This window comes from Python bivittatus, unplaced genomic scaffold, assembly GCF_059951505.1.
Source record: "Python bivittatus isolate LINGU-HERP-01145 unplaced genomic scaffold, Pbiv_v1 ctg000080_np1212, whole genome shotgun sequence".
NCBI lineage: Eukaryota > Metazoa > Chordata > Lepidosauria > Squamata > Pythonidae > Python > Python bivittatus.
The window spans coordinates 61,251,070-61,275,667 of record NW_028277035.1 but is presented as its reverse complement, the minus strand read 5'-3'; the positions used below and the strand labels follow the sequence as shown (position 1 = coordinate 61,275,667).

Sequence of the window (24,598 nt, the reverse complement as noted above, 5' to 3'; positions counted from 1 at the left end):
CCACAAGACAGACTGTTTTCAAGTTAAATTGTAAGCAAGCAAGCAAGCAAACAAAGAAAAAGGGAATAGCTATTCAAAGCATGAGAAACAGTAGTTCAAAAAATATAAGAGTCAAGTGAAGAAATATATAAAGTGGTTAGGTCATTGAGGATATATCTGAAAATTGTAGATTCTGGCTTGATTATTGGCTTGAATATCAATTATGGTGTGGATTATTGCAACCAGTCCAGCTGGAAACAGATAACCATTATGATCCAATTTACTGATTTCAGTAAAAACCCACTGTACTGCGGATAATGAAATGATAACATTTTAGACTGTACAATTTTAGGCTGCAATTGAAGGGACTGTCATATTTTGTAATGTTCTCCTAATCAAAAACAACATGTCCCTTCTATGTGAAAAAATGTGCACATCAGAGAAAGCATAGCGTATCTGTTTCTATAATGTGCTACTTCTCTACTTGCAACTCTGATGAATCTAAAAACAATGTAATGACATGTAAATTGCCTTTCCATGAGCCCTACTGTTTGGGAATAATTTGGTAAATGGAGAGGCATTTACCAAATTAGGCATTAGGCAACATAGTTCATTATTTCCTTTAGAATGAAAACTTCTAGACATATGATTAAAACATTAATTTTATGGGCAGTAAATAATAATATACAACATACTATCTCATTATATGTAAGGTGGATGGATTCAGATACTGTGGTGATGAATGCATCGTTGTAAGATCTGAAAGACCAGGTCAGGGACTGACAGTCATGGAGAAAATCTATTTATGTGGTCACTAAGAGTCAACAACGACTTGATGGCACATAATCAATCCATTAATCATTTTCTTATACAAATTTTCTGACTAAATAAATCTGTACAGATGTATTGATCTTGGGATTAGATTCTGCGTTCAGTAACATCTTCCAAAGTAAAAAAGCAGAGTAGAATTACACTCAAACTGAAGAAAAATGTATATGTGAAATGTTATCTTTAGGTCAGGCATGCATGGATAAATGGGCAAAGTCTTTGGACATAAAAGACTCCATTTATCTAGTAGAAATTCCAAGCTAGGCAACAAAGCTGGCTTAAGACACTATCCTGGCCGAGGGAGAGAACAGGACGGTGCCTTTTTTCCTCTGAGTACAAAACCTGATTAGGTAGCAAAGGCAGCAGGCTGGCTTAGGGTTGCAGGGCAGGTCATGTAACTCAGAGTTCTCTCACTCCTTGCAGAGTACCTCCCAACATCTGCTTCCAGAGACAGTTGCCGCTTTTTGATATTCACAGAGCTGACCCTGTACACACCAATACATTTCATTCATTTTAGTAGGATGCTTGTCCCCAAAACCTTTCTCAGACCAGACTTCTGTTTACCTTCTGATTTCAACTTCTGCATTTTTTCCAGAAATAATGATGACATAATAATCCATACATACTTTGGTTTTTACAATTCTGCAACAAAAGCCCCACTTCTTGTTTCCTATGCAGCCTCAATAAACTGTAGTCAGGTCTACTGAAATCGAGCAATTTCAATGAAGGCAAGAAGAAGAATCAGATGTCTTGTTTATCTAGTCCAATATTGCTAACTGTGACTTATGCTGACTCTCCAGGGTCTTAAGCACAGGTCTTCAGCTTTTGTTCTGTCTGCCATCTGATACTTCTAACTGGAAACATTAGGAATACTTCATGCAAAGCATGAGGGCTAAAGCCCCTTCCTCTATATTCAGGCATGAATATCCAGGCATGACCAGAGAAATTCAAGGCATGAAAAACTTACTTTCTAAGACCTCGCATTAAAATTCCAGTCCATGAAGGAAGGAACAAACATGGGGAGTAGATGCTTCTAGAAGAGACACGTTCTGCCTTTCTTTGTTGATCAGGACTATCACAAAGGCAAAAACATGCTGGAAATGACCAAATTTCTCACCAAACCCAGTGGAAAGTTTGAATGGAAAATCTTTATCCCAAGAGCAGGCATAGCAACAAGTTCCAGTGCCTGAGAGGAATTCTTTCCTAATGCATGAAATACGTTCCCAGGAGAACTAGAAGAATCCGTGCCTCAGAGATGTAGAATAAAAGCTCCTTGGCCACAATCAGTTCTCAGTTTCTTCAGAGATGACACTCAAGGAAAAGGTATTTCCAGCTTCCAGTTTCTAAGCATTTGCACTTGGTAATGGTTCTTCTCTGGATTTGTAATGGCAGTGAATCCTACCTCATTAAGCAACACAGTTTAGAAAATCTTCTGGAAGATGAAACCTGATTTCTGCTCTCCGGGTCACATGTTAGTGTTGTAGTCAACCTACAAAGATGGAAATTGAGCATCTCAAATTAGCTCTACATATTTTCCATGCAAGGTATCTGTGTCTGTACATGTTCATGAGACAAAACACCAAGAAAAACTACCCAAGACATAGGTCCTCTCTTTTTGCATCCTCCTTTCCATGGAAGGTCACATTCCTAGTTGTTTACTAGTTCTAAACACAAAATACCCAAACATAATGTTTAACCCAGTTGCTAGGGGAATGCACATATAACAATCCTTAGAGTCCCCAAGGAGAAATCAAAGCACTCCTTAGAAGAACTCAGTGTGATTAGTCCTGCTTTACAGGGAAGTCTGAGAAATAATGGCTTGTCTCATCCAGTCTAGTGAGTTCATGACAAGAGTCACTTAACCCTACATTAGCCAGTTTGGTGTAATGCAGTTTTGTATGCTGCCCAGAGTCCACTACAGTTGGGCAGCCAATAAATTTAAATAAATAAATAAATAAATAAATAAATAAATAAATAAATAAATAAATAAAGGTTAAGGCACCAGGCTAAGAACTGGAAGGCTGTGAGTTCTAGTCTCACCTTAGGCACGAAGCCAGCTGGGTGACTTTGGACCAGTCACTTTCTCTCAGCCCTAGGAAAAAGGCAATGGTAAACCACTTTGGAAAATTTTGCCAAGAAAACTGCAGGAACTTGTCCAGGCAGTTGCCAGGAATTAACACTGACTCAAAGGCATGCACACACACACACACACACTCAGCCCTACCTTACTTTAAACTATGTTGAATGGGGAAGACACATTATGATTTTGCATGGAGAGGGAGAATCTTCTTAGCACATGAGTTAGGGTTTTCCCTTTACAGGTCTATGTAAAGAGTGAGTATCAACCCTACAGTCTAGAGAAGACCAAAGGGTACCGATGCTGGAATGGAAACATAATGAGATCATCAAGGAAAGGGAATAGTTCAGCCCTGCTGTTTCAAGGGACGTGCCTGGTCTCAAAATAGCACCAAGGCAGTCTGCTAAACCTGCATGATCCCTGTGAGGAGTAGGTTTTCTGAGTCATTAAGAAAAAGACTAACTGCTTACAGTGTCAATTTGTGGCATGCTCTGTTCTCGGTTCCTAGTGATATAGGTAATTGCATCATGCACTGATGCAAAAAGGTGGTTCTTGGTGATTGTTTCATTGAAAAAATTGCCTCTTTCCAGCTGAGTAATGACAGAGCCTGTGGAGAGAAGAACAGTAAATTGCCTGACATAACCATACTGGGGCACCTCTACTATTCGTGGTGGGAACACTAGTGATGAATCTAATCAATCTCATATCTAGCTTAGTCCAACAAGACTGGAAATAACAAGATTGGGGAAAGCTATCTGCCCATTTTAATAAGGCCAGGTGAAAACATTCACTTTGCGAATTTGCTGCTCGTTTTTCTAACTAGCAGATCCATGCAGTTGGTTTCAAGACTGGGAACTGTTATCTCCTTAACGTTTTACTCTCTTTCCTTAATCTAAATTACCTCCAGTTGTTACTATATACCTTCCCCAATCTGGTACCTTATGGTTGCATTAAGCTACTATTCTCATCATTTCCAACAAGTGTGGCACAACACAACTGGAGGTCACAGGCTGGGAGAGGCAGTGCTATTAGCCTGGTGGGTGGCATGCTGTGGGGAGACACATTCATCCTTCTTGCTTTAGCAGCAATTTCTACTGGAGCCAAGAGCTATAATTAGAAAAAAAGCTGATTTTTCCCAGGCTATCCTCATGGGACTCTTAAATAATACCAAAATATAAGATACCCTAGTTTTTAGGCCTATCCTATCTGGGCTGCAAAGATACAGATTAACACTAGATAGCAACAAAGAACGCTTGTGTCTTTATTGCCACCTAGTGGTTTTCTGTATATTTGTAGCCCAGATATGGCAGGCCTGCTAGTTTGGCCTTTCACAATGGCATGTTGAAACTCACAAATGCCCACGAGTGAGACCTGGGCTGACATACAAGAGCAAGGGCCTGAAGCTGAAAGAGGAACTTTTGATTCAAGGTACTCCCTCTCTCAGGTAATGGCACGTCTACTGCAATTTGGCTGATCATGACTTCCTAGGCCTTTCTTACCATGGCAACCAGCAAGAAACACATCCACTTCAATCTCCTGGAAATCTTTAAATATCTGCAGAAGGCAACAAAGCAAAAACAGCAGCGTTGAATCATAAAGCATGTATTTGCCCAACTGGCCAATTTAGGCTAGGGTAAGAAAACTGCTAATGGAGATTTCCCTTAGTGTGGAACAATCCAGATGTTTTGGAGTTTGACTCCCATTATCCCCAGAGAGCATGCTAAAGGGAGTTAAAGTCCATCACAGAGGGAGGGTATACAGTTGAAAAGGATTTTCCAGGAAGTTATTTCACGAAGCTCATATTATCCTCCTCCATTTGTTTTATCAATCCTGTGAAGTTTAGTGAAGCAGCAATGGCCATGAGCAATCCGCCATGGGGAAGAGCTCTATTTCTGAAAAGCTGAGGAAATAAATGCTTTCTTGGTTTTGGGTCCTTGCCAACCATTTCAGCTACAGAAATGACAGGCAGAAAGTGTGCACATGTATGTGTGCCAGGGAGAGCGACCAAGTGAGAGAAATTGATTTAACCGGTCAGGAAAATGCAAGCGAGCCATTATTATGAGGTCAGAAATCACAGTGAACTGAAAACCCTCTTAACACCAGGACTTAGCTAGAGAACCTCAACATGTTTTAGCATTTTGTACATACAGCAAATGGGTGTAGGTATTATGTCCAAGGAATCTCAAGATCTCTATATTTTTAAGGGCTAGAGGGAACATCATATTTTTCAGATGGGGAATTTATAGGGATAGGCAGAAGGTGGTAAAAGATTAAAAACAATTTTGCCAGCATGGTGACTCTGCAGCAAGGAGCCAAAGGGTTTTTCTTGGAGAATACCACATAGGAACAATATATCCTTATTTCTTGGTTCAGAAAGAAAATGCTACTTTTACAGTTTCCCCCCCCAAAGAAACATGAACTTCAAAGGTGGGATTTTTGTCAGAATCCCAGCAAGAAAAGGAAGCAATTAAATCCACGCTTCATGTGGACAGTGGCTATTATTCCCTGCCTATCCTTCCTACAAGGTCTGTTGGCCTTTCCTGACACAGCCACATATCTGAAAGCTCTCCTTTTCCTGCTTTCTTGCCGTCCCTCACATTTTTAAAGGTCTTTATAGAGACGGTGTCCACAAAGGTGACAGAAGTGAAGTCCAGAATGAGTGAATGGATAGAAGGCTTTTCTAGCCCCAGAGCATTTAAACTGGGTTTGCCACAAGATTGTGGCTGGATGTGATTTGGGGGGTCCCAAGCCTTCACAGTTCCATTGCTCCCAGTCACTGCTATGGCTTCTGGTTCCTGCAGGAAAGAGAAGCAGAGTTGATTACTTGGAGGGACTTCCCAGGTTGTCTTTGCTCATAGATTATGTTGGGAGGGTGAGAGGTATGGGCTGAGTTCTTCTGGAAACGGGAACTCCCTTTCTCTAGACAGATCATATGTTGGATTCTCACATCTTACCTTACAACCCAGAAAAATGTTTGGAACATCAGAGGAGTCAGATGCTAGTTTTTTGAGGTGATGAACAAGGACATAGGGAGTATGCAAATTTCCTCAGTAAAAAAATATGAAGAAAACAGGTGAAGGAAACAAGAAGTCTAAGGTGGTAATATCTCCTTCCTCTATTTGTCTTAGCTGGTAGTGGTCATATTACGTTGAAAGTATTGACATGAAAAGTTCAGGGTATCCTAGTAAAAAACATCTCAGTACTTTTTGGTACTTGAGAGCAATAAACTGTGTGTGTGTATGTGTGAGTGTGTGTGCACAGAGGTACAACATCACAGAATTGCATATTTTGTCAGAATGTATCTGTCAAATGTCCAAAAGGTATATTTCTTGAAACCTATTGTTGATAGATTGTGTACCTGCTGGATTTCTAACTGCACAAAGAATACTGTCTATGAAAAGGAACTGCTTAGAATAACGAAAATTAGGTCCACACAAATCAGTGAGAAATCCATTTGTGGGAAGGGATTGTAGGTGGATTGGATCAGTTGAATTTCTGTTTGTACAGTTGGTACTGTAAGTAGAAATTTGCCTTGTACAGGTAAACTAAGTATAATTTCATCAGGTGCATCTCTATGAATTGAATGGGATAGCTGTACCTCTTTAATCCCTGCCTGAAGACTTCCCTCTCAACCCAGATCTGATCTGAAATCTCAGAACTTTGAAAAACTTTGGCTGGAGGAAGTGTCACTTGTAAATCCATATTAACATATGAAGCCCAGCAAAGTCTTACCAATTTTGTTGCATGGTTATTAAGCATTTAATCTCTACTTTGCTGGGTTTTGAAGCCAAAGGCACTCATTTACACACAAATACACAAATGCAGTATACAAGTGGGTTTTTTCAGGTATAGTAATGTCTTAAATTGTGGAGTCCTTGGGGTTCTCTGAGCTTGGTTGTTTTCTTGCAAACGTTTTGTTACCTGGCTAGGTAACATCTTCAGAGCACCAGGTAACAAAACGTTTGCAAGAAAACAACCAAGCTCAGAGAACCCCAAGGACTCCACAGTTCAACCCTGAGCTACACATATTCTCTTCTATTGGTATTAATATCTTAAATGCCTAGGCAATGGAGTCTGCACCTTCTCTTTTTAAAATGATTGTAAATGGTACACAGTACCTGTGACTTTGCATCCATCTCTACATCCACAAATCCAGGGTTGTTTTCTCCAGATTCTTGAGCAATTTTCTGTTGCCAAAAACAAGAGGAAAATGTATATCACAATGATCACAAAGCTCTTTCTTCATATGACATTTTAAGAAACATAGAAATAATTTCAAAAAGTGGTATGGCAGAAGGAAAAATGACAAAAGTTATGACATAATTGTATTGGAAAGATGTTATGTTGGTGCCGTGCCATGCCATGGTAGCTTATTGAACACGCCATAGTTAAAACAAATGGTTTTTTAATGGTTTAATGCCAAAAGCTGGAAGAAGACTTTGTTTTTCTGCACCTAAACTGGATGTAGAATTGATAGGGATATTGATTTTGGTTAAACAGGACTGTTAGGTTTTCTGTTCTGTGTTAACAAAACAGAGAGTTGCAATCTTGTAGTACTCTGAGCAAAAGTGTTTTTAATATCATGTATCAAAATGCAGTGATACAGCAAAACAATCCAGCCAGCCATCATCTCCAGCTCTATGCATGTCTAGTTGTGAATAATGGGAATACAATATATGAGGACTCCAGTTTGGTGAAGGTTAGCCTGATCCCCTTTTTGATTATCTGTAGATAAACCAAATCCAAGTATCTTCGTGGAGAATATTCTGTTTGAAATTTAGAAGAAGAAAAAGATGCTAGTCAGAAAGCATACCTTGGCTTCTTTCTTGTCTTTCTTTTGTTTCTTCTTTAGAGCTTTCTTCTTCTTTTCAATGAGATGGTTCACATCAATGCCACACTATAAAAGAGAGACTACTTACATCCCAGGAACTAATGGACAACTGCCAATTTTCTGGTGCATGATAGGATAAGGTCAAAAAGTCAAGGTGGCAGATGCAATGGTGTGGTTGAAGCTCTGCCTGTTTTGATGTGCCTTGCACACACAATGCACATCAAAAACAGGCAGAACTTTGATTGTACTGTCACACTCACCATCTTGACTTTTTTTTATCTTACCCTGTAGACATTCCTGAAAGATACCAAGAGCCGTTTCACTCATTTTCACTTCACTGTGCTTCTTACCACTCAGAAGCTTTGGATGGGGGGCACATGAGAAGATCCCATCCAAAGTATAATTTAATATTTGAAATAATGAGATTGATTGATATCTGGTAAGAAAACTTTCACTAAAATACAATCACAAGAGTTATTTTGCACTTTCCACTCACACTCCTGTTTACTGAGCTACTGGCTTCAATGGGTATAAAACAACGATGGAAAAAATATTGACATGAAGTACAAAAAGAAAGTAGGTGGGTAAGAGACTTGCATTAACAGATTATTTATTTTTACTAATTGTTTATTTACTCAGTGTTCACTGATTTTTTTACTTCAGAGTCCCAAACTGATAGCCTTTTTGGAGAGAGAAAGCTATCCATGTCAGGTAGCCTCATGATTAGATTATGCCATTGTAAGCGTTTGCTTTTAGGACAGCCTAGAACAGTGATGGTGAACCTACGACACATGTGTCAAAGGTGACACACCATGATGTTTTGGGTGACATGCCAGCGTTCACCAACACCCACCAACAACTATTCTCCCTGTTTGAGTTACCAGAGAAACTGAGTATTTTACCTGTAATTCATTTTTGTAATTATTTGACGTTTTTCCATAGCACCACACATGATTGGATTGTATTTTTCAAAAATAAATGAATATGTTTCTCTTTTGTTCAGAGGTGGGTGACATGCCAGCAGAGTCAAGTTAGGCATTTTCTGAATCTTTGACACACCGAGCCCAAAAGGTTCACCATCACTGGCCTAGAAACAGACTTTATTTCAAAACAGAACGGATGGGCTACTAACTGGCACCAGTCATTGATTAAGAAGACAGCTGGTCTGTGATAAAGATCTTTATTAGCTTCTGACCAATTTCTGGGAGCTGCTATTCACTTCTAAAGCCTTATACATAAGAGAAAACATTATGCCCACTTGTCCTCACATACAAAGTCCTTCCTCAGAGGCTGTCCTCTGGGTGCCTGGAAATGCAGCAGAAGTTTCTGGGGAATGGGAAGACAGTTTGTGGGGAGGACAGCTGTGCCTGTGAAACTCCCATTATCTCTCATGCATTAGACAAACACCATGTTGTTTCCCCCAGTTTTTGATGTCTCACACATTCCATCCATTCACCAGTATTATTTTATTTTTATTATCAGTTATGCACTACTTTGGAAATTCTAAATGAGAAGATGGCGCACCAATGTTTAAAATAAACAGTTTTCAAAGCAGGCATAGTAAACTCCAAATTTCATCAGAACAGCAAAATTGAGATAGCTGGGCAATTTAAGTTCCTATACATTTTTCCTAGTTTGAATCATCAATTCAAAGCATATTTTAGTCCAAGTGAGGAAATACACTTATATATCGCCCCTTGAAAAATTTATAGCAATTTTGATGTGCCTGAGTGTGGATTTAGATAATAAATGTGAGTTGACCCCTGCCCTGCCTTCGACACTGCTGCTCTAATTCAGAGCTTTTTGTCATTTCATAACAGCTTTATATTCAGCATAAAAATGCATGAAGGGAAGCATTTGATCATGTTGATTTTAGTCAGCTCTTTTTCCCTGACCAAGGATGAAGGTCAAGGGTTAATTAACTGTACCACAGGAGCACTTCCATGCAGAAGTTGAAAGAGTATCTGTCTCTTAATTCCTTCTAATGGAATACAGCCCAAAGCCATTTTATAGCCCATAGATTGGCGTGAGTGAGAAACCAAGTAAATAGTAAGAGCAAACTCTAAGCTTTCTCACCTTTTTTTTAAGGGCCTCTGCATACAGTTCAGCATTAGCAAAATAGATAGTAGCAGAGGAGTGGAAAATTTTCACACCTGGTATTTCTTTAACCTGAGGGGGAAAAAGGAACCCAAATGTTATGCAAACATGAGAAGAGGGTTAATATGTGGCTAATATAGACCAGAATAAATGGAGCTTGATCAGGAATTCCATCTGTTTGTTTTTTTAAAGAAAATACAATTCAGGAACATTAGGATATGTGTAAAATAGGATTTAAAGATGGTGGGAGTTGATAAGTCTACCCCAATCCAGTCATGGTGGTTCCAGTCCTGATCAGGCTATTATGGTTTAGAATATATTTATTATTTTCACACAATCAGAGAGAAAAGACTAGCAGGAGGCCAGCTTCCACAACAGAAGCAGAAATACTGGGCAAAATGGTTGCTCTTGATATAAGCACAGCAGCTTTACTGATTATTCTCAGTTGTTTTGCTGGGCAAATAATGTCCCAGGGATCACAGGCAGGCTGTGTCAGCTGTATTGTTTAAACCCAACACGATAACTATAATTCTTGGACAGAACAGGTTCCCCAGAGGAAGCACAAGCACAGTACTGAGTTTTGCCATCTGCGGGGACCCTCTAAGTGGTCCTTCTCAGTGGTGGCCCGTGTTTGTGGAAGAGCTTGCTCACCCCTATCTGGACTACTTCCTCCCTGCTGGATTTTCATAGAACTGTAAAAACCTGGCTATTGAATAAAACCTTCAGGAGATGTTACTTGGCCCTGCCCCTGTAGGTGTATCTTTATTAAAATACTGCTTTTGTTGCCTGTTTTTTTTAAAATTGTCTTTAATGCATTGTTTTGTAAGCTGCTCAGAGCCAGTCTGGAATGGAGTGGCATAGAAAGCTTAGCAATAAATAAATACCTTTCTCTATGCAGTTCCCCACAGCCACCTCCTTTAATCAGTTTCATGACACACTTACTTTATGATACTCAGCCATGTCTTTGTAAATTCCTGTGGTGGACACTTGTCCCAAAATGGAATAATGAGGCCTTAGTGAAGATGGTAAAAGAGAAAAGGGGTTAGCAAGGGCTCCAGTCAGCTCTTATAATAGGTCTTTCATGACATCTACCATCTGGAATTCTTCATGGAAAAAGAAGCTGCTTGGTCCATATAAATTATATGTTGAAATTTCTTTATTGGACTATGTAGTGATTATTTATGTAAATAATTAAAGATAGGATCTTCTTGTAGGTGAACATGCCAGCCAGTTATGATGACCCTTTTGAATGTTACCCATGACCTTAATAGATTGCAATGATGAAAAAAAAAAGATATAACACAATCCCTTGAGTATTTATACTCTGATTATGCAAAAAGAATGGCTTATTCCTTAGATCTGTTCAGTTAGCTCAGGGATTAGTTCAGTCTAAGCATATAGATGTGGTTAAATACCTAAATCCCAATAATTTGGTTCCGTATACAAGAACAAGTTGTTTTTTTGGTTCATTGTAATAGCAATGTTTTGATCTAATTATTTATGTACTGAAATTAGCAGTTACACCAATAGGGAGGTGGAACCTGTCTTCTATTAGATGCTGCTGAACTTCACCTCCCAGCACCTCCAGGCGGAATGGCCAATGGCGAGGGATCGGGGAGGGGTAATTCAGTAACTGTAAAGGACCACAGTTCCCCATGCTTATCTTTGGCTAATGTACTCTGATGAAAAGTATTTTTTTATTATTTGCACATTTCTGCCTCTCAGTTTCTTAATGTAATCTTATCTTTGAATAAACCACCCTGAGTCTTTTGAAACAGGGCAGGATATAAAAGTTATATACTGCCCTACTATGAAAGTATAGTAAAAGGCAATTCCCAAATCTATTTTCCCCCTCCTTTTTCTAGCTAGTGTAATACTCACATCTGAGTCCGGAAGATGACCGTGAAGAGTGAAAATGTCACAGCTACTGCCAGCCCCAAGTCAAGATTCAAGAGTAGCGTAGCGACAAAAGTTACAAGCCAGATGAGCTAGAGGCATGAGGATGAGAGAATAACAATGGTACTGGGATTGCCATTCAAATTTAGAAGAGGGAGACGTGCAGTAGCAGAGTTAACTTTCTGAGTTATTTCAGCAAATGTGAATTGGTGCAGAATGGCGCCCCATTGCAGCAGGCCAGCGGTCCTGCCTAACCTTGTTGAGTCATCCAGGAGGTAGGAAGGAGTTGATTTATACCAGGTGGGCTGCTGGGAGTGCAGGGGTGCCTTGTAATAGTCCTACAGGACATTATTATTGTTCTATTTTATATATCTTAGCTATGGAATACATAAATATGGTGAAAAATACAGCACATTGCAAAACATGCAGCATAAAAAAATAAGATGGAGCTAGAACCACTTCAGCAAAGATTTTAAAATGTCATGAGTTACCATTATATAGTATGATTTTTTTTTTAGCTAAGTTAATGTGGATATTTATATTTTTTACTGTTTTTGATGTTTGATTTTAATTGTGGGCCACCCAGAGTCACCCTCTAGGGAGATTGGTGGCATATAAATTTAATATATAAATAAAGAAATAAATTCTCCAGTTACCATCCTGGAAACTTCTCTGTAGAAGGCAATAGAACAGCGATGTGAAGCACTCAGTAGGTTCCTCAAAAATACAAATTACCTTGCAGTTAGATTACTGCAACAGCCTCTTCATGGGGCTTCCTCTGTTGGAAGCTTCAATTGGCACAAACTGTACCAGCCAATTTGCCAACCAAAGGGAATAGATCTAGCCATTTAACATCAATAATGCAGTTGCTGCATGGTTGCTGATTTACTCCCAGGACCAATTCAAAGGTCTTGTTATTAGTGTTAAAGCTCTACACAACTTGATTCTTGAAGCCCGTCTTGAACAGGACGGCTTCTCTTGACAAGACCTGCCTTGTACATTCTTGCTGAGAAAGCCTGCTGAGGGTTCCTGCCCCATATGAGGTGGGTGTGATGGGGGCCTGAAAAAGTACTTTTTCAGATATTACCCCCTGCTTTGGAATATCTTAATCACACTTGCCATCCTTTTTTCTTTATTTTTCATGTTTTAATTTCTTTGTCTGAATGTGGTGAGCCACCCAGAATTGTTGAGAGCTGGGCAGCATACATGTTTAATAAATCACCACCACCACCACCATCATCATCATCATCATCATCATCATCATCATCATCACCTTGCCTCCCAAGATATGGAATATCTCAAATCTCCTTGCCTTTAGGAAATTATGTGTAACAGCCTCGAATATATGGAAGTAGATGATCTATAATTTATGGATTAAATTAAGTAATTAAGTATCAATCAGGACACGAAGGCTCTTATATTTGAATGTCCTTTAATTATTATATGATTTTAATCTCCCCACAGAGAAAAAAAGCTAGGCTGTTTGGGAAACAAGTTCTGGCATAGCATTTTTCTAATGTGTGCTCAGACCTCTTTGTTCCAGGGTCTGCATTACCATTACAGGTAGGTGGCCTCCCAAACATTCTCCTCCACTGGAGGATGAAACTGGATGTTCCACATGGCATTTCTTGCTGTACCCTATGAACAGAGATCTTTCTCTTAGACATAGTGGAAGACATTATCTCCGTTAGCAATGTTGCGGGGGGGGGGGCAGATCAGTTTTTTGTTTGCTTGTTTCTCCATCTACTTGTTTCTGTCTATGGAAAAGAGGCATCATTAACCTAAGAAGCTAAATATTTAAACCGGAAGTTCTCCCCTTTTGATTTAGTAAATTTCATTAGAAATGTTGTTGAAAAATTAGCAGCTTTATTAGAATTTTTTCCCAGGTGTCCCTTACACAATACTGTTATTCTTTGCTGTTTCTGACTGCGTCATGTATCCCTGCTGAATGCATAATTTAGGTTAGCTTCTAGCACATAGCAGAACTTATGGCAATCCATCAGACTCTTCCTGCCCTCTGATTCCTCTTAAAGTCTTCTCCTACTTACCAGGTCGGTAAAATTAGATCTCCAAAGTGCAGGAATATCTTCAAACTGTTTGAACATGCCTTTCAAGTTGACAATCACAATGGCAGCTAAGACAGCCTAAAAGAAAGTGGCAGAGATACTATTTGAAAATATCTAGAGTAGGCAGTTTTAATTCATGTGATGGGTAAGAACAGAAGAACCTTCAATAAATATAGACCTTTTCTGGAATAATGTAAACCCCACAAAGAGATATGTTGATATTACCACCCGTATTTGGTAATTGATGTTTCTTTCAATATGTACTATACCTCAATGGTGTTTGTTAGTTTGTTTAAAAGAACAGCCTAATTTTACATACTTTGGGTAGTTCTCGGAAAAGCTCTCCAATCTTCAACATGATTGCTAGGATGATGAGAGAGGAGACAACTGTAGCCACCTGCAGAGTAGAAAACAGGAACAACTGTGTACAAAACAGGCTGCAGGAAGCAGGAAAATAATCCCAAATTTCACTTCCATATAGCTTCCAGAAAACTACATATATTTATCCACATAGTCACTGGGTGTCAGTTTCAATCCAAGACATATTTATCTTTACTATTTATTTTGCTTTGAGCTATATTTCCTATCACTCCCATATCCAATTGCCTGAGCAGGCTGGAGATAGTGGGGGTCATAGTCCAAAAAGATCTGGAAACATTAGGTGTAGAAAGCTGCCCCCTTTTGTGGTCAAGGTGGATACTGCTTTCTTCAGTCCTCAGTAAGTTATGTGTCTCATACATTCAGAGAAAATAGTGATGAAATAAAGATTTGAACTTCATGTTAGAGCCAGTAGTATATTCAAGGCAGTATTTGTGAGCAGACATTTATGACCCACTCAGCAGAACGACCAAAAGTACCCTCAATGTAAGTAGCTTATTATATTTCATAATATAAATAAAATTAACATCTAGGGAGAAACAAGCCCACCCTCAGCCTGCTGGAAGATTAATTGATGTAATGTCTAAAGCTAACTGCACTACTGTGCTAATCAGAATGACCTCATCTATCCCAGCATGCCTTTCAATTAGCTCCGACTGAGCTCTCTGCAAGCCCCTTCTGCTGCCCATCCATTTGATTGATTTCAACTTCTACATAATTATCTCCTCCTATCAGAAAAAGGCTACAAGCTCATCTGGATTTACCTGGCTATGTCCTCCTGTGCTTTCTTGTACTAGAGAGCGGGACATGGAGCAGCTGATGCTGTAGCAATGGAAAAAGCCACCAGCGATGTTACTGAGCCCCAAGGCTATCAGTTCCTGCAAGAGAGTTGAGAAGAGCTCAACATATGCACCCATATTTGGTCAGAAAAAAAGTTCTGAGGAGACTCCAGGGTGGCCATATGCCCATCCCTTGACTTAGGAGTATGGGAAATAGATAGTGCACAAGGCAAGCAAGGGAGAAAATAAGGTCAAGGCAAAAGAGGGAGAAAGGAAAGCCAGGAAGCCAAGAGAAAGAAAGAGTAATAAATGTCTTACCTGACTGCTGTCCACACTATAACCGTGCTTGAGTGCAAAGATTTTCCCAAGGGAGATGCAAAGGACATAGCTAACAATAGCAATGGCAAAAGCATTCCCCATTGTCTGCCCAAAGTAGCTTCCATTGGGGGCTTCAGGAGATCTCAATCTACAGTAAGGAAACAGATGCAACAAGGCAGTTCTGCTATACAGGTAGCACAAGGCAAAACAAGACAGAAACAGGTGATTTCCCAAGGCTGGGGTGGCGAGAGGAGTATTCAGAAAAAAGGAAGGGAGGTTCCATTTTGTCCCCTCAATCTGAGACCTCCGTCAGTCTTGAAACCCGTTAAGCTGGCATATTATGGCTCTGAGACCATGGATTTGGGGAAGCAGCAAGAAACACTTACCCATTGGGAATATCACCCACAACACTAATCCCAAAATTTTTGTTCAGGCTGGCACCATAGCAGATTCCCGTGGAGACAATAATCTGAAAAGAGGTGGCAGTGAGGCAAAATATATTTCTGTAATTTAATGCTGATCAAGAAGGGCACAGATAAAGGGAACTGATTAGGTTTCAATTTCTCTAATGTGATGACCTTATTCAGATTTCCCAAATTCCAGCCGGCATGAAGATCTCTAAAGGCCATTAGTTTGAGGAAGGCTGAGCTAGGTGATCCTCAGATGTATAATAAGAGTGGAGGAGAGTCAGTCACTGCAGCACTCTAACCCAGTGTTTCTCAACCTGGACAACTTTAAAATGTCTGGACTTCAACTCCCAGAAGCATGGCTGGCTGGGGAATTTTGGGAGTTGAAATCCAGACATCTTAAAGTTGCCAAGGTTGAGAAACACTGCTCTAACCTTTTCCTTTTCTGTCTCAGGAAGGGGCCTTAGCACCAGAAACATCCATGCCTACAGATAACCAAAGGATTACAGTGATCTCTCAGTTTGCAAAATCTGTCAGTTTTGCTTTGTTTTCCAATTTTTTTTCTAATTTTTTTTAATCTCAAGTTCTTTTTGAAGGCATGTATATGTTGGTAAATTGTTATCATGAAAGAAGCAACCCTAATTCTATTTTATAACAACAGCAACAACAAAATGAAAACCAGCTTTTAAGGAAAAGCCATTAGGCAACTTAACACAGAGTTACTTTTTAAAAAAGAAAATTACCTAAAATAAATGACATTATCAAATCAATTAACCATCAGTCTCTTATTTTTAGCAACAGATAGTTCAGCAAGATGGCAGCTGAGCAAAATTCTTGGCCTTTTAACTAAAATCAAGCATAGCTGAACGCTCAGGAGTTCAGACCCAGATTTTAAGAACCATGCTCTCAAAACCCTCCGTTTCAAACTTTCACTTTCTCCTGCACTTTCTTTAAAAAAATCTTCATTCCAATGAAGCCATGTGTGTTTCTTCCTATAAAACAAATTGAATAAAATTCTTATCTCTCCCTACAACAGTGGAATAGAAGGGGATGAAGCTAACTGATCCCTTCCATGGACCTCTCTTTTTTATCCCCAAGCAAAAACTCATCCAAGCCAAACATTTTCCCCAAAGAGAATCTTGAAAAGCAACTGGGAGGGCTTCTGGATCCTGGTGTGAAAGCTCATGCCCAGAGCAGACATGTAGAAAGTGAGGGCCAGGCCCACCTGTGGCTACTGAAAGCCTTGGCTGAAAGACTTCATTTTTCAACTGTAATTCTTTATGTGGCAGTTGGGGAAAATTATTAAACATATGGCTGAGGAGTAAAATATTTCTGTCTTCATTCCTCCACCCCTGAATATATGTCAAATATATGTCAATATATGCCACTCCTGAATATATGTCATGTTGCATTTGTGAAATGGGTAGCTGTATAAATCATTACAATCAAACAATCAATCAAACGAACATGTTAGACGTAACCTTTTGGGCTGGTGGCAGCCAAACTATTTTATTTTCCTTAAAAAGGTTCTTCTGGCCCCAAATAAGTATAATTCACCTTCCAATAAGTACAATGCCAATAATTTTATTTATTTAAAATTATTGGCATTGTACTTATTGGAAGTACAATTTTTATTTATTTAAAGTAAATGTATTTATTAAATGTATTTGAAAAATTAATAGTTTTCATCTTATTTTAATAATGATTTTACTGTTTGGGGTGTTTTGCTAGTTCGTTTTTTTCTTGTAATTTTAACATATTATTTCATGACTTCTGCACTGCTGGTTGCATTGTCATTTTAGGAAAAAGCAAGCTAGTTAGCAATCTTGGAGCAGCATTGAACAAGTTACCGTGAGGAGTTCAATGGGGATAGGTGTTGGAAGCTTCTTATCAAATTTGTCATTGAGCATCTTGATGAGCAAAAGGGCAACCATGGAGATCAAGGAAGTGACCACCGCACCAGTGTGGGTTCCAGGCAATTTTGAGCAAAAGTTCACAAAGGTCTGTGGGAAAAGGACAAGGCAGGGAAAGTAATAACTTTGAGACACTGATGAAACACAACTTCTGCATGTCTACTTGTACTTACATAGATCAGTGACAATGGCCCAGATTTCTCTTCCAGGCTGATTCCAAAGACATACTTTAGCTGGGAAATCAGCACATGGATAGCAGCAGCGGTGGTATAGGCCCGCACCAAGGGCTCTGAAAGGTAGGTGGCCACAAATCCAAACTGCAGCAGGCCAAGGGCAACCTAAAAACAGATCAACAGTCAAGCTATATCTGCTGAAACCAAAACTCTTCCAAGATTTTCTAGCACATTTTTCTTAAGATATAATTAGCCCAGAGAGCCAATGACCCAGAAAGGAGAACAAATGCTTAACCAGTTCAGTTTCTATGAGAACAGCTAGTGCTAAGCAGAAAAGCACAAGTTTCAATAATTTGGAAGCCATCAGGCTCCCTGGAATCAAGATATCTTTTATTTCTCTTACAGCCTCTGTTTACTTAGCAGGAAGCAATCACCCAATCACTCACAAAGGGCAATCAACAGCTCTTTGGACACATTCTTATTAACTATTCAGGAGATTGTTTTTTCCACTCCTCACAATTCTCTGCATGCAGTGCCTCACAACATACAGTTTCCCTCTTCATCCTACTCTTTTCTTCCTGTTGAATCCCTCAAACTCTTGTTAGCTTGCTTAGCAAATAACTGCCTTCCAACATATCTGTGTCTCATTGACTGCAGCTACCTCACCCTGTCTAATAGTAGTAGGACCAGCCCTTTCAGCCTCAGAACCACAGCAAATCCAATGTTTCTTATCTTCAGATTTTAGATGCTGATTCAGTTTCCGCTTACAGAACCAGGTTTTTGGTGCACTATTAATCTCTCACTTACCTGGAATACGCCCACTAAGAAGGTGACTGCAGCTACCAGCTCTACTCGTGCTGCATCCCTACGGGTCTCATTGACAAATGTTTTGTTGGTGCCAGTGATCACTTCCAGATATTTTCCATTTGGTTCTAGTGAATCTGTCATACTTCCTAACATCACAGAAATGACAGCGAATGGACCTGTGGGAAGAAATCCAAGTTCTGAGTGAACTTCGTTATCTTCAGTCTCTTCTTGTGATGGCAGAGGTTTGCCTTCAAAAGATTTTGTAAAGGACTACTGCTTTCTTAGACCACGTTAACCACATACTATGATATAACAAATCTGTGTTGCAAAATGTATTAATAGGCTACTAAGCCACCAGCTCTAAATTAGGGTTGTACTGTCCAGCGTTATGCATAGGTGCTGCCAGATTTACTTGGGGTACAAGGTACTTTGAAGGCCTTGCTGCCTCATCTTCCTCCAGTGCTACCATTTGTCTCAACTTCCCCTCCCTCACTGAAGATCATCTTCTTTTCCCTGCTGTTGCTGGTCCTCCTCACTTCCTCTCTACTGCTCTTCTCCTTGCAAAACTTTTTCTGCTGTAACTTTCCACAATACATGGAAAAGGTACTATGCCAGCCAACTGGAAAATGCAGCACATTTTTTAAATGGAGTCTAAAAAGGGTGTCTATGCAGCTATGGCTTCCAGCTGTCCAATTAAGTCTTTCTTAGGATACCTTTCCACAAGCCATTTGGGGGCCTCCCAAACTTATGAATGCTAGTCTTATGGTTCACCTCTAGTGGTGCCATTGGCACTCTACCTCTAGTAAGCAGTGCAATAAAATATGATCCCACCAGGCATCTAATTTAGCATTTCCTGCTTACCAACAGAGATGTGCCTGGATGTTCCAAATAGGAAATACAGCAGAACTGGATAGAAGGACGAATACAAACCATGGACTGGGGGCAACCCTGCTAGGAGTGCATATGCCAAACCTTGGAAAAATAGAAGTGGAAGTTACCACATAGTTATCTTGATGTCAATAACACTTCATTTTTGCTGTATTCTAGTTTTATTCACCCATCAAGAACTTGTATAGGAAAGAGTATAGGGAATTTTTGTACAGGAATTTTTTATGGCCTCCTATCATTTCACATCAACTTGCTAATGTGTCTCAAATTCTTCGGACCAAGAGTAGGCAATACTGGCTCTCCAGATGCTTGAACCACAATTCCCATAAGCCCTAGTCAACACGATCAATACTCCAGAAGTTGTGGAGCAGATTATTTGAAAAGCACTAAGTTGCCTATCTCTGTCCAGATGTACACCTTACATCTGCAGTCCTTCCCCATTAAATACTAACTTTTTTTTGCCAAGGGCTTTTTCCTTTAAGTTACTCAGTTCCATCTTTTCAAGAGTAATGATGCAAAAGCAAAGACAGAATTTCAGTAGGTTTCTCCTACAGGAGAAGTGGGCAACTTTCCCAGGATAATGGGCTGCAACTTGATTCTATAACCACCTGGAAAGGTACAGGTGCCCTTACTAGAAGGGTAAGGAAGGTTGGGACTTCCAGGTTCAGCAGGTTCCTAGATTTGGTGTGATTAATAGTAGGGATGAGAACAGAAAGCCTCTGGAAGGCAATTGCTCTCATTTCCACCCTTAAAAAGCCTATTCTAAATAGCCCCAAATCTCAATGTGGAAATTTAGAAGTAACTAAACCAAGCTTTGAGAGTAGACATTTAAGTCACTGTGGAAAGACTTAAATGTGAAGATTGGGATGGTTTGCCTCCAGAGGCTTCCTGCTATTTCCAACCTTATACAGTATTTCCGAAAAATCAAACTAAGTTCACCCTGCTGTAGTCAATCATATTTCTATTGAATTTTGACGGTGAAATCTTGCAGGGCTGGGCTACTGCTTTTGAACCTCTTTTCTGTGTCTGTTTTTACTAGGCATTCATTGATTGCTCTAACTTTAGCACCAGAAATTATTTGGGAAAGTTCAGTCCAGAGAAACAGAAAGACACAAATGGTAATGGCACAGCCAAGTCATTTATGCAACTCTTGTTCTCCACTCAAATGTGTGCAGGGCTGATAGTTGGTCAGAGGTTATTACTCTTTCTCAAGATCCCAGGACTGACAAGAAGATTTCTGATAACATACCCTGTGGAAGATGCATAATTGCCACACTGAATCCTGAGATGATGTCCCCTAGTAGCCATTCTTTGACTGGGTAGTGTGGCAACCAGCTAAGGATGGGCAGGAACTGAAGTAGCAAGCCTTTTGCAGCTGATCCTGAGCATCTGGAAAAGAGGTGGACAAAGGTGTTTGGAAGAGGAAAGCAGGGTCTTCAATTTACATGGAGCTTGGGGAACATGGAGGAGCAAAAGAACTGGGAATCTGTTCCATGCCATGAGGTGAATTCATACATCACTCCCAGGATCCATCATAGATGGGCACTCAGGAAGAAAAAACACAATGGCCATGCCACATTATCCTGCAGGGGTAAAAGGAACAAATTCCAGAGTTGCAGTACTGGAACTCTGGACATTTTGATGGCTAAAAGCAGAGGTGGGGCTGCTCCACCTACTACTAACTAGTTTGTGTGCAACAAATGGCCTTGACCTTTCTGCCCCTTTCTTCTTCTTTTTTTTATTTTAGGAGTGCAGTAGAGCATGCAGCTGTTTGGCAAGGTTTTGCTCTGGGACTTGGCAAAAATAGCTAGCTAAGATTCAAAGAGTCACATCTAAAAAGGGTGGGAGCAGAAGGAGCTGAGGAGTGCTAGTTTTCAGGCGCTGACACGTGCAGACACTTCCACCTATGGCGGCTTCATCTGTGTACATAAACTCCAATGAACTTTTCCAGCCCTTTTAGACAGCAAAGTTGGCCACAAGAATATAAACAACCAAAAGAAGCAATGAAATATCACCAATAAAATGTAAAGTGGTACATGAAGAAAGTCATGAATGTCTATCTCAAGTACTTTCATGGTTACTTTCTTTCCCCATGGTAGTGCTGAGCATAACGTTGGAAGCTTCTTTTTGGAGAGTGACAAGATTGCATACAAAACTGCACTCTCTGTTGAGGCAAAACAGGCCAGACAACCAACTTATTTAATAGAGAGAGAGAGCAGCTTCCACATGACCTTAAATTATGGGATATACATACCCATTGCACTAGCCATGTTTGGGCTATGCACCATTATGCCAAGATATTCAAACATTACTTGTTTCTTGGATTTTTCTTCTCAAATTCTCAACTATTTGCAGAGAGGTCCTATGTGTGTTTATATGGAAGTAAGTCTCCTATGTTGAATTGAACTTACTCCCAAGTAAGTGAATGATGAAAATATAATCTAAAAGTCAATTAAAAAATCGGTCAATAAAATTGTTTTAAATAATTAGAAAGGAAGCCTTTAGTCAGTTGGGGTTCAGTTAAAATATTCAGGGAAATATATGATATTGACACCTGTGCCACTTCAACATTCACAAGAAAATCTACAAAGATGGAATAATACAGAAATACCCACAACAGAGGAATGGATTGGGGAGATGGCAGAACTTGCAGAAATGGATAAATTGATTTGTTTGATTAGGGAGGGAACAACAGCTACTTTTATAAAACACTGGAAACCCTTTATGGACTTTTTGCTGAAAATGGATAAAAATGAACTTATGATTTCTGGATTTACGGATTAGTAAGAGTTGAATATGGGGAGAGGAGAACCATGTTATGTAATTTAGAAGGGGGAAACGGTTTCAAGTATGTCTATAATGTCATAAAGAAGATTGGAAGTTGCTTCTTTAAGTATTTTTTAGTTTTCTTTTTCTTTGCTTTCTATTGTTTTCAACACCTTTTCTTTATCTTTCGTTCTTAGTTTTTTTCTATATTGTTTTCATGTTTATCTTTTAACTTTGCAAAACATTTATTGAATAAAAATTATATATAGAAAAATGCTTGAGAAAATCTGACAAATTTGAATGTTTGCAGACAGAAGAAGGCCTTAAAAGAGGACACTAAAGAGAAGGCTAAAACCCTTTTCTATAGATCAAAAATGCCGTCTCATTTCCTCTCATATACAAATCATCTAAATGCTTGGGTGTGCCGTGTGATTTTCTTTCTGAGGCATGCTCTCTATGGAAGACAGCCTGGAACAAAATGTTGCGGTATGAAATACTGTATTAGTGTTCCCTGATCCAGGTAGTCAACAACACCCTCTTCTATGATGCTTACACGTCTCCTCCAATACAGTTTTCTGTTTCCCTACCCCATGGTCATGCCACCTATTCTAGAAACAATTTCTGTTTCTACAAACTTCAAAGTTTCCCCAAATATGGGATGTCTTGAATATTGGTGGGATTGTTTGGATCACCTAAGTAATAGCAGATGCATCTAAACACAGAAAAGAGAGAGAAGAGTTTGGTGAACGGGAAGCCGTTTACATGCTGTAGCACTAGCATACTGTTCTTCTGCTCACTCAGAACTGATGCCTACGTCTTTTTTTGTCCTGGGAGTGGAAATATTCTGTCATCATTTACCTGTAAGCATCTGCCATCAGAAGCAACAGCTTGCTTTCCTCATGTTTTCCAATGCCCTTTCTCATTCATCTTTTCATAATCTAAAACATACTTTCCAGATTCTTCATACCATCAGTGAGGATTAGCAATACTTTACCTTATTTTCCTGATCTTGGTGGAAAGTGACGCTTGCGAAACTTGGTTTCTCAGGCCGATCTTCTCTAGCTCAGCCTCACTCAGCACTTCACCCACACCTTCTGCCTTAGAATGGCCTGGCTCTTCATTTTCCTCCATGCCCACTGCAATGATCCCACCTGTTTCGTGATTCAGCCTTGGGACTAGGAAGAGAAGAAGCAGCAGCTCCAAGGGCCATTAACGCTAAGCTTCCAGAGGTGGAACTGCATCTACCAAGATTTGGTTGGTCCCAACCTCTGCTAGCTTTTCAGAAAGCCTTAAAAACTTGGGAGTTAGAGTTGGTGGAGCCTGTGAAGTTGACATTAATTTATTGATGATTCATGTTGTCTACTGTAGCCATTTTGTGTTTTTTACAGGAAGCAGGTTAAGAATGCCTGGGTTTACGGACAACCCATAGTTAAGAATGGAGCCTATTGTAGCAAAATTTGAGTTAAATACACAATGGTTCAAGTTAATTACACAATACTACTTATACACTATTATACAATAATACTGTTCCCGCTTACATACAAATTCAACTTAAGGACAGACCTTGGGAACAGAACTCGTTCTTAAACTGGGGACTACCTCTATTCTATTTATCTTGTATTCTGAGCTTTTAAATTTTATCTCAGACACCCAGAGTTGCCATTGCAACATAAATTAAGTGAATAAAATACATAATAAATAAACATTACCTGCCAGATTGAAAAAAAATTGAAAGTAGGGTTCTTGAGCTCTATATTACATTTTCTATTAAAGAGCTTATTAAAAAAAAAAAAGAGAGCCCTGGCATTTAAAAAAGCGTAATGTATGTTCTAAAGCAACTGGTAGATATCCAAGTAGTTTTCTAAATGAAATGGCTTCTGAGGAGAAAATGTTATAAAGGAAAAAGACTGAGGGCTGATCCATACTTTCTGCTTGGCCCATTGCTGGTAGAAGCCACTTACGGCTTCCTGAGTCCAGGAACAGATGACGTCATCCTCCTCCCATCTCCAGCCCAATGCAAATGCACCCTGTCCTGTGTTTTCCAGCTTTGATTCAGAACTGCCCTTGGTTGACCTCAGCTGTCTTAAAACCTTCAGAGAAGATGGTCTTTGTTCCATTCTAGTGGCAGCCCCAGCTCCAACTGGCTGCAGTGCTTGCCACACCCCCTTCTGTTCTGTGACTGGTCGTTGCAACCTTTTCACCTCCCAGTGGGCACACTTGTGTTTCTGCCCAGGTGAGGCATGTTCTCCTTGCTTTCCCAGCCCCTGCCCTTCAATGTCCTTTATTCTTTATTTTTTTTAAAAAAATCTGTACATTGCATCATAGGGACATTACTATTTTTGTTTCTATGAAGCTGAACTACCAGTTCTTCCGTGCCACAAAGTTTACTTGGACC

General features: G+C 39.7%; 1 protein-coding gene across 2 annotated transcripts; it reads right to left on the bottom strand.

The window, feature by feature from the left end:
- Positions 1–23,374, bottom strand: SLC26A6 (solute carrier family 26 member 6). Of its 2 annotated transcripts, XM_088134241.1 has the most exons (21): positions 23,198–23,374; positions 20,687–20,826; positions 19,411–19,521; positions 18,550–18,725; positions 17,743–17,907; positions 17,507–17,659; positions 15,636–15,718; positions 15,250–15,397; positions 14,917–15,030; positions 14,094–14,171; positions 13,757–13,852; positions 11,694–11,800; positions 10,755–10,824; positions 9,792–9,884; positions 7,698–7,781; positions 7,003–7,071; positions 5,482–5,679; positions 4,384–4,438; positions 3,355–3,491; positions 2,848–2,899; positions 1–2,296 (listed from the first exon to the last, which is right to left on the bottom strand). In XM_088134241.1, the coding sequence occupies exons 1-20, from the start codon at positions 23,332–23,334 to the stop codon at positions 2,894–2,896; spliced, it is 2,220 nt and encodes a 739-aa protein (XP_087990367.1). In that variant the 5' UTR covers positions 23,335–23,374; the 3' UTR covers positions 1–2,296; positions 2,848–2,893. The 2 variants fall into 2 exon arrangements, with proteins under 2 accessions (XP_087990367.1, XP_025030793.1); XM_025175025.2 differs by lacking the exon at positions 2,848–2,899.
- Positions 23,375–24,598: the final 1,224 nt, after the last annotated feature.

Excerpts from the sequence above, each read along its gene's own strand:
- SLC26A6 (XM_025175025.2), bottom strand. The coding sequence starts at position 23,334 with ATGGAGGAAAATGAAGAGCCAGGCCATTCTAAGGCAGAAGGTGTGGGT. Across the intron at positions 17,660-17,742 it reads GGCCATTGTCACTGATCTAT|ACCTTTGTGAACTTTTGCTC; the intron begins GTAAGTACAAGT and ends CTTTTCCCACAG. Across the intron at positions 2,297-3,354 it reads GCATGCCACAAATTGACACT|GTTGACTACAACACTAACAT; the intron begins GTAAGCAGTTAG and ends CCATCTTTGTAG.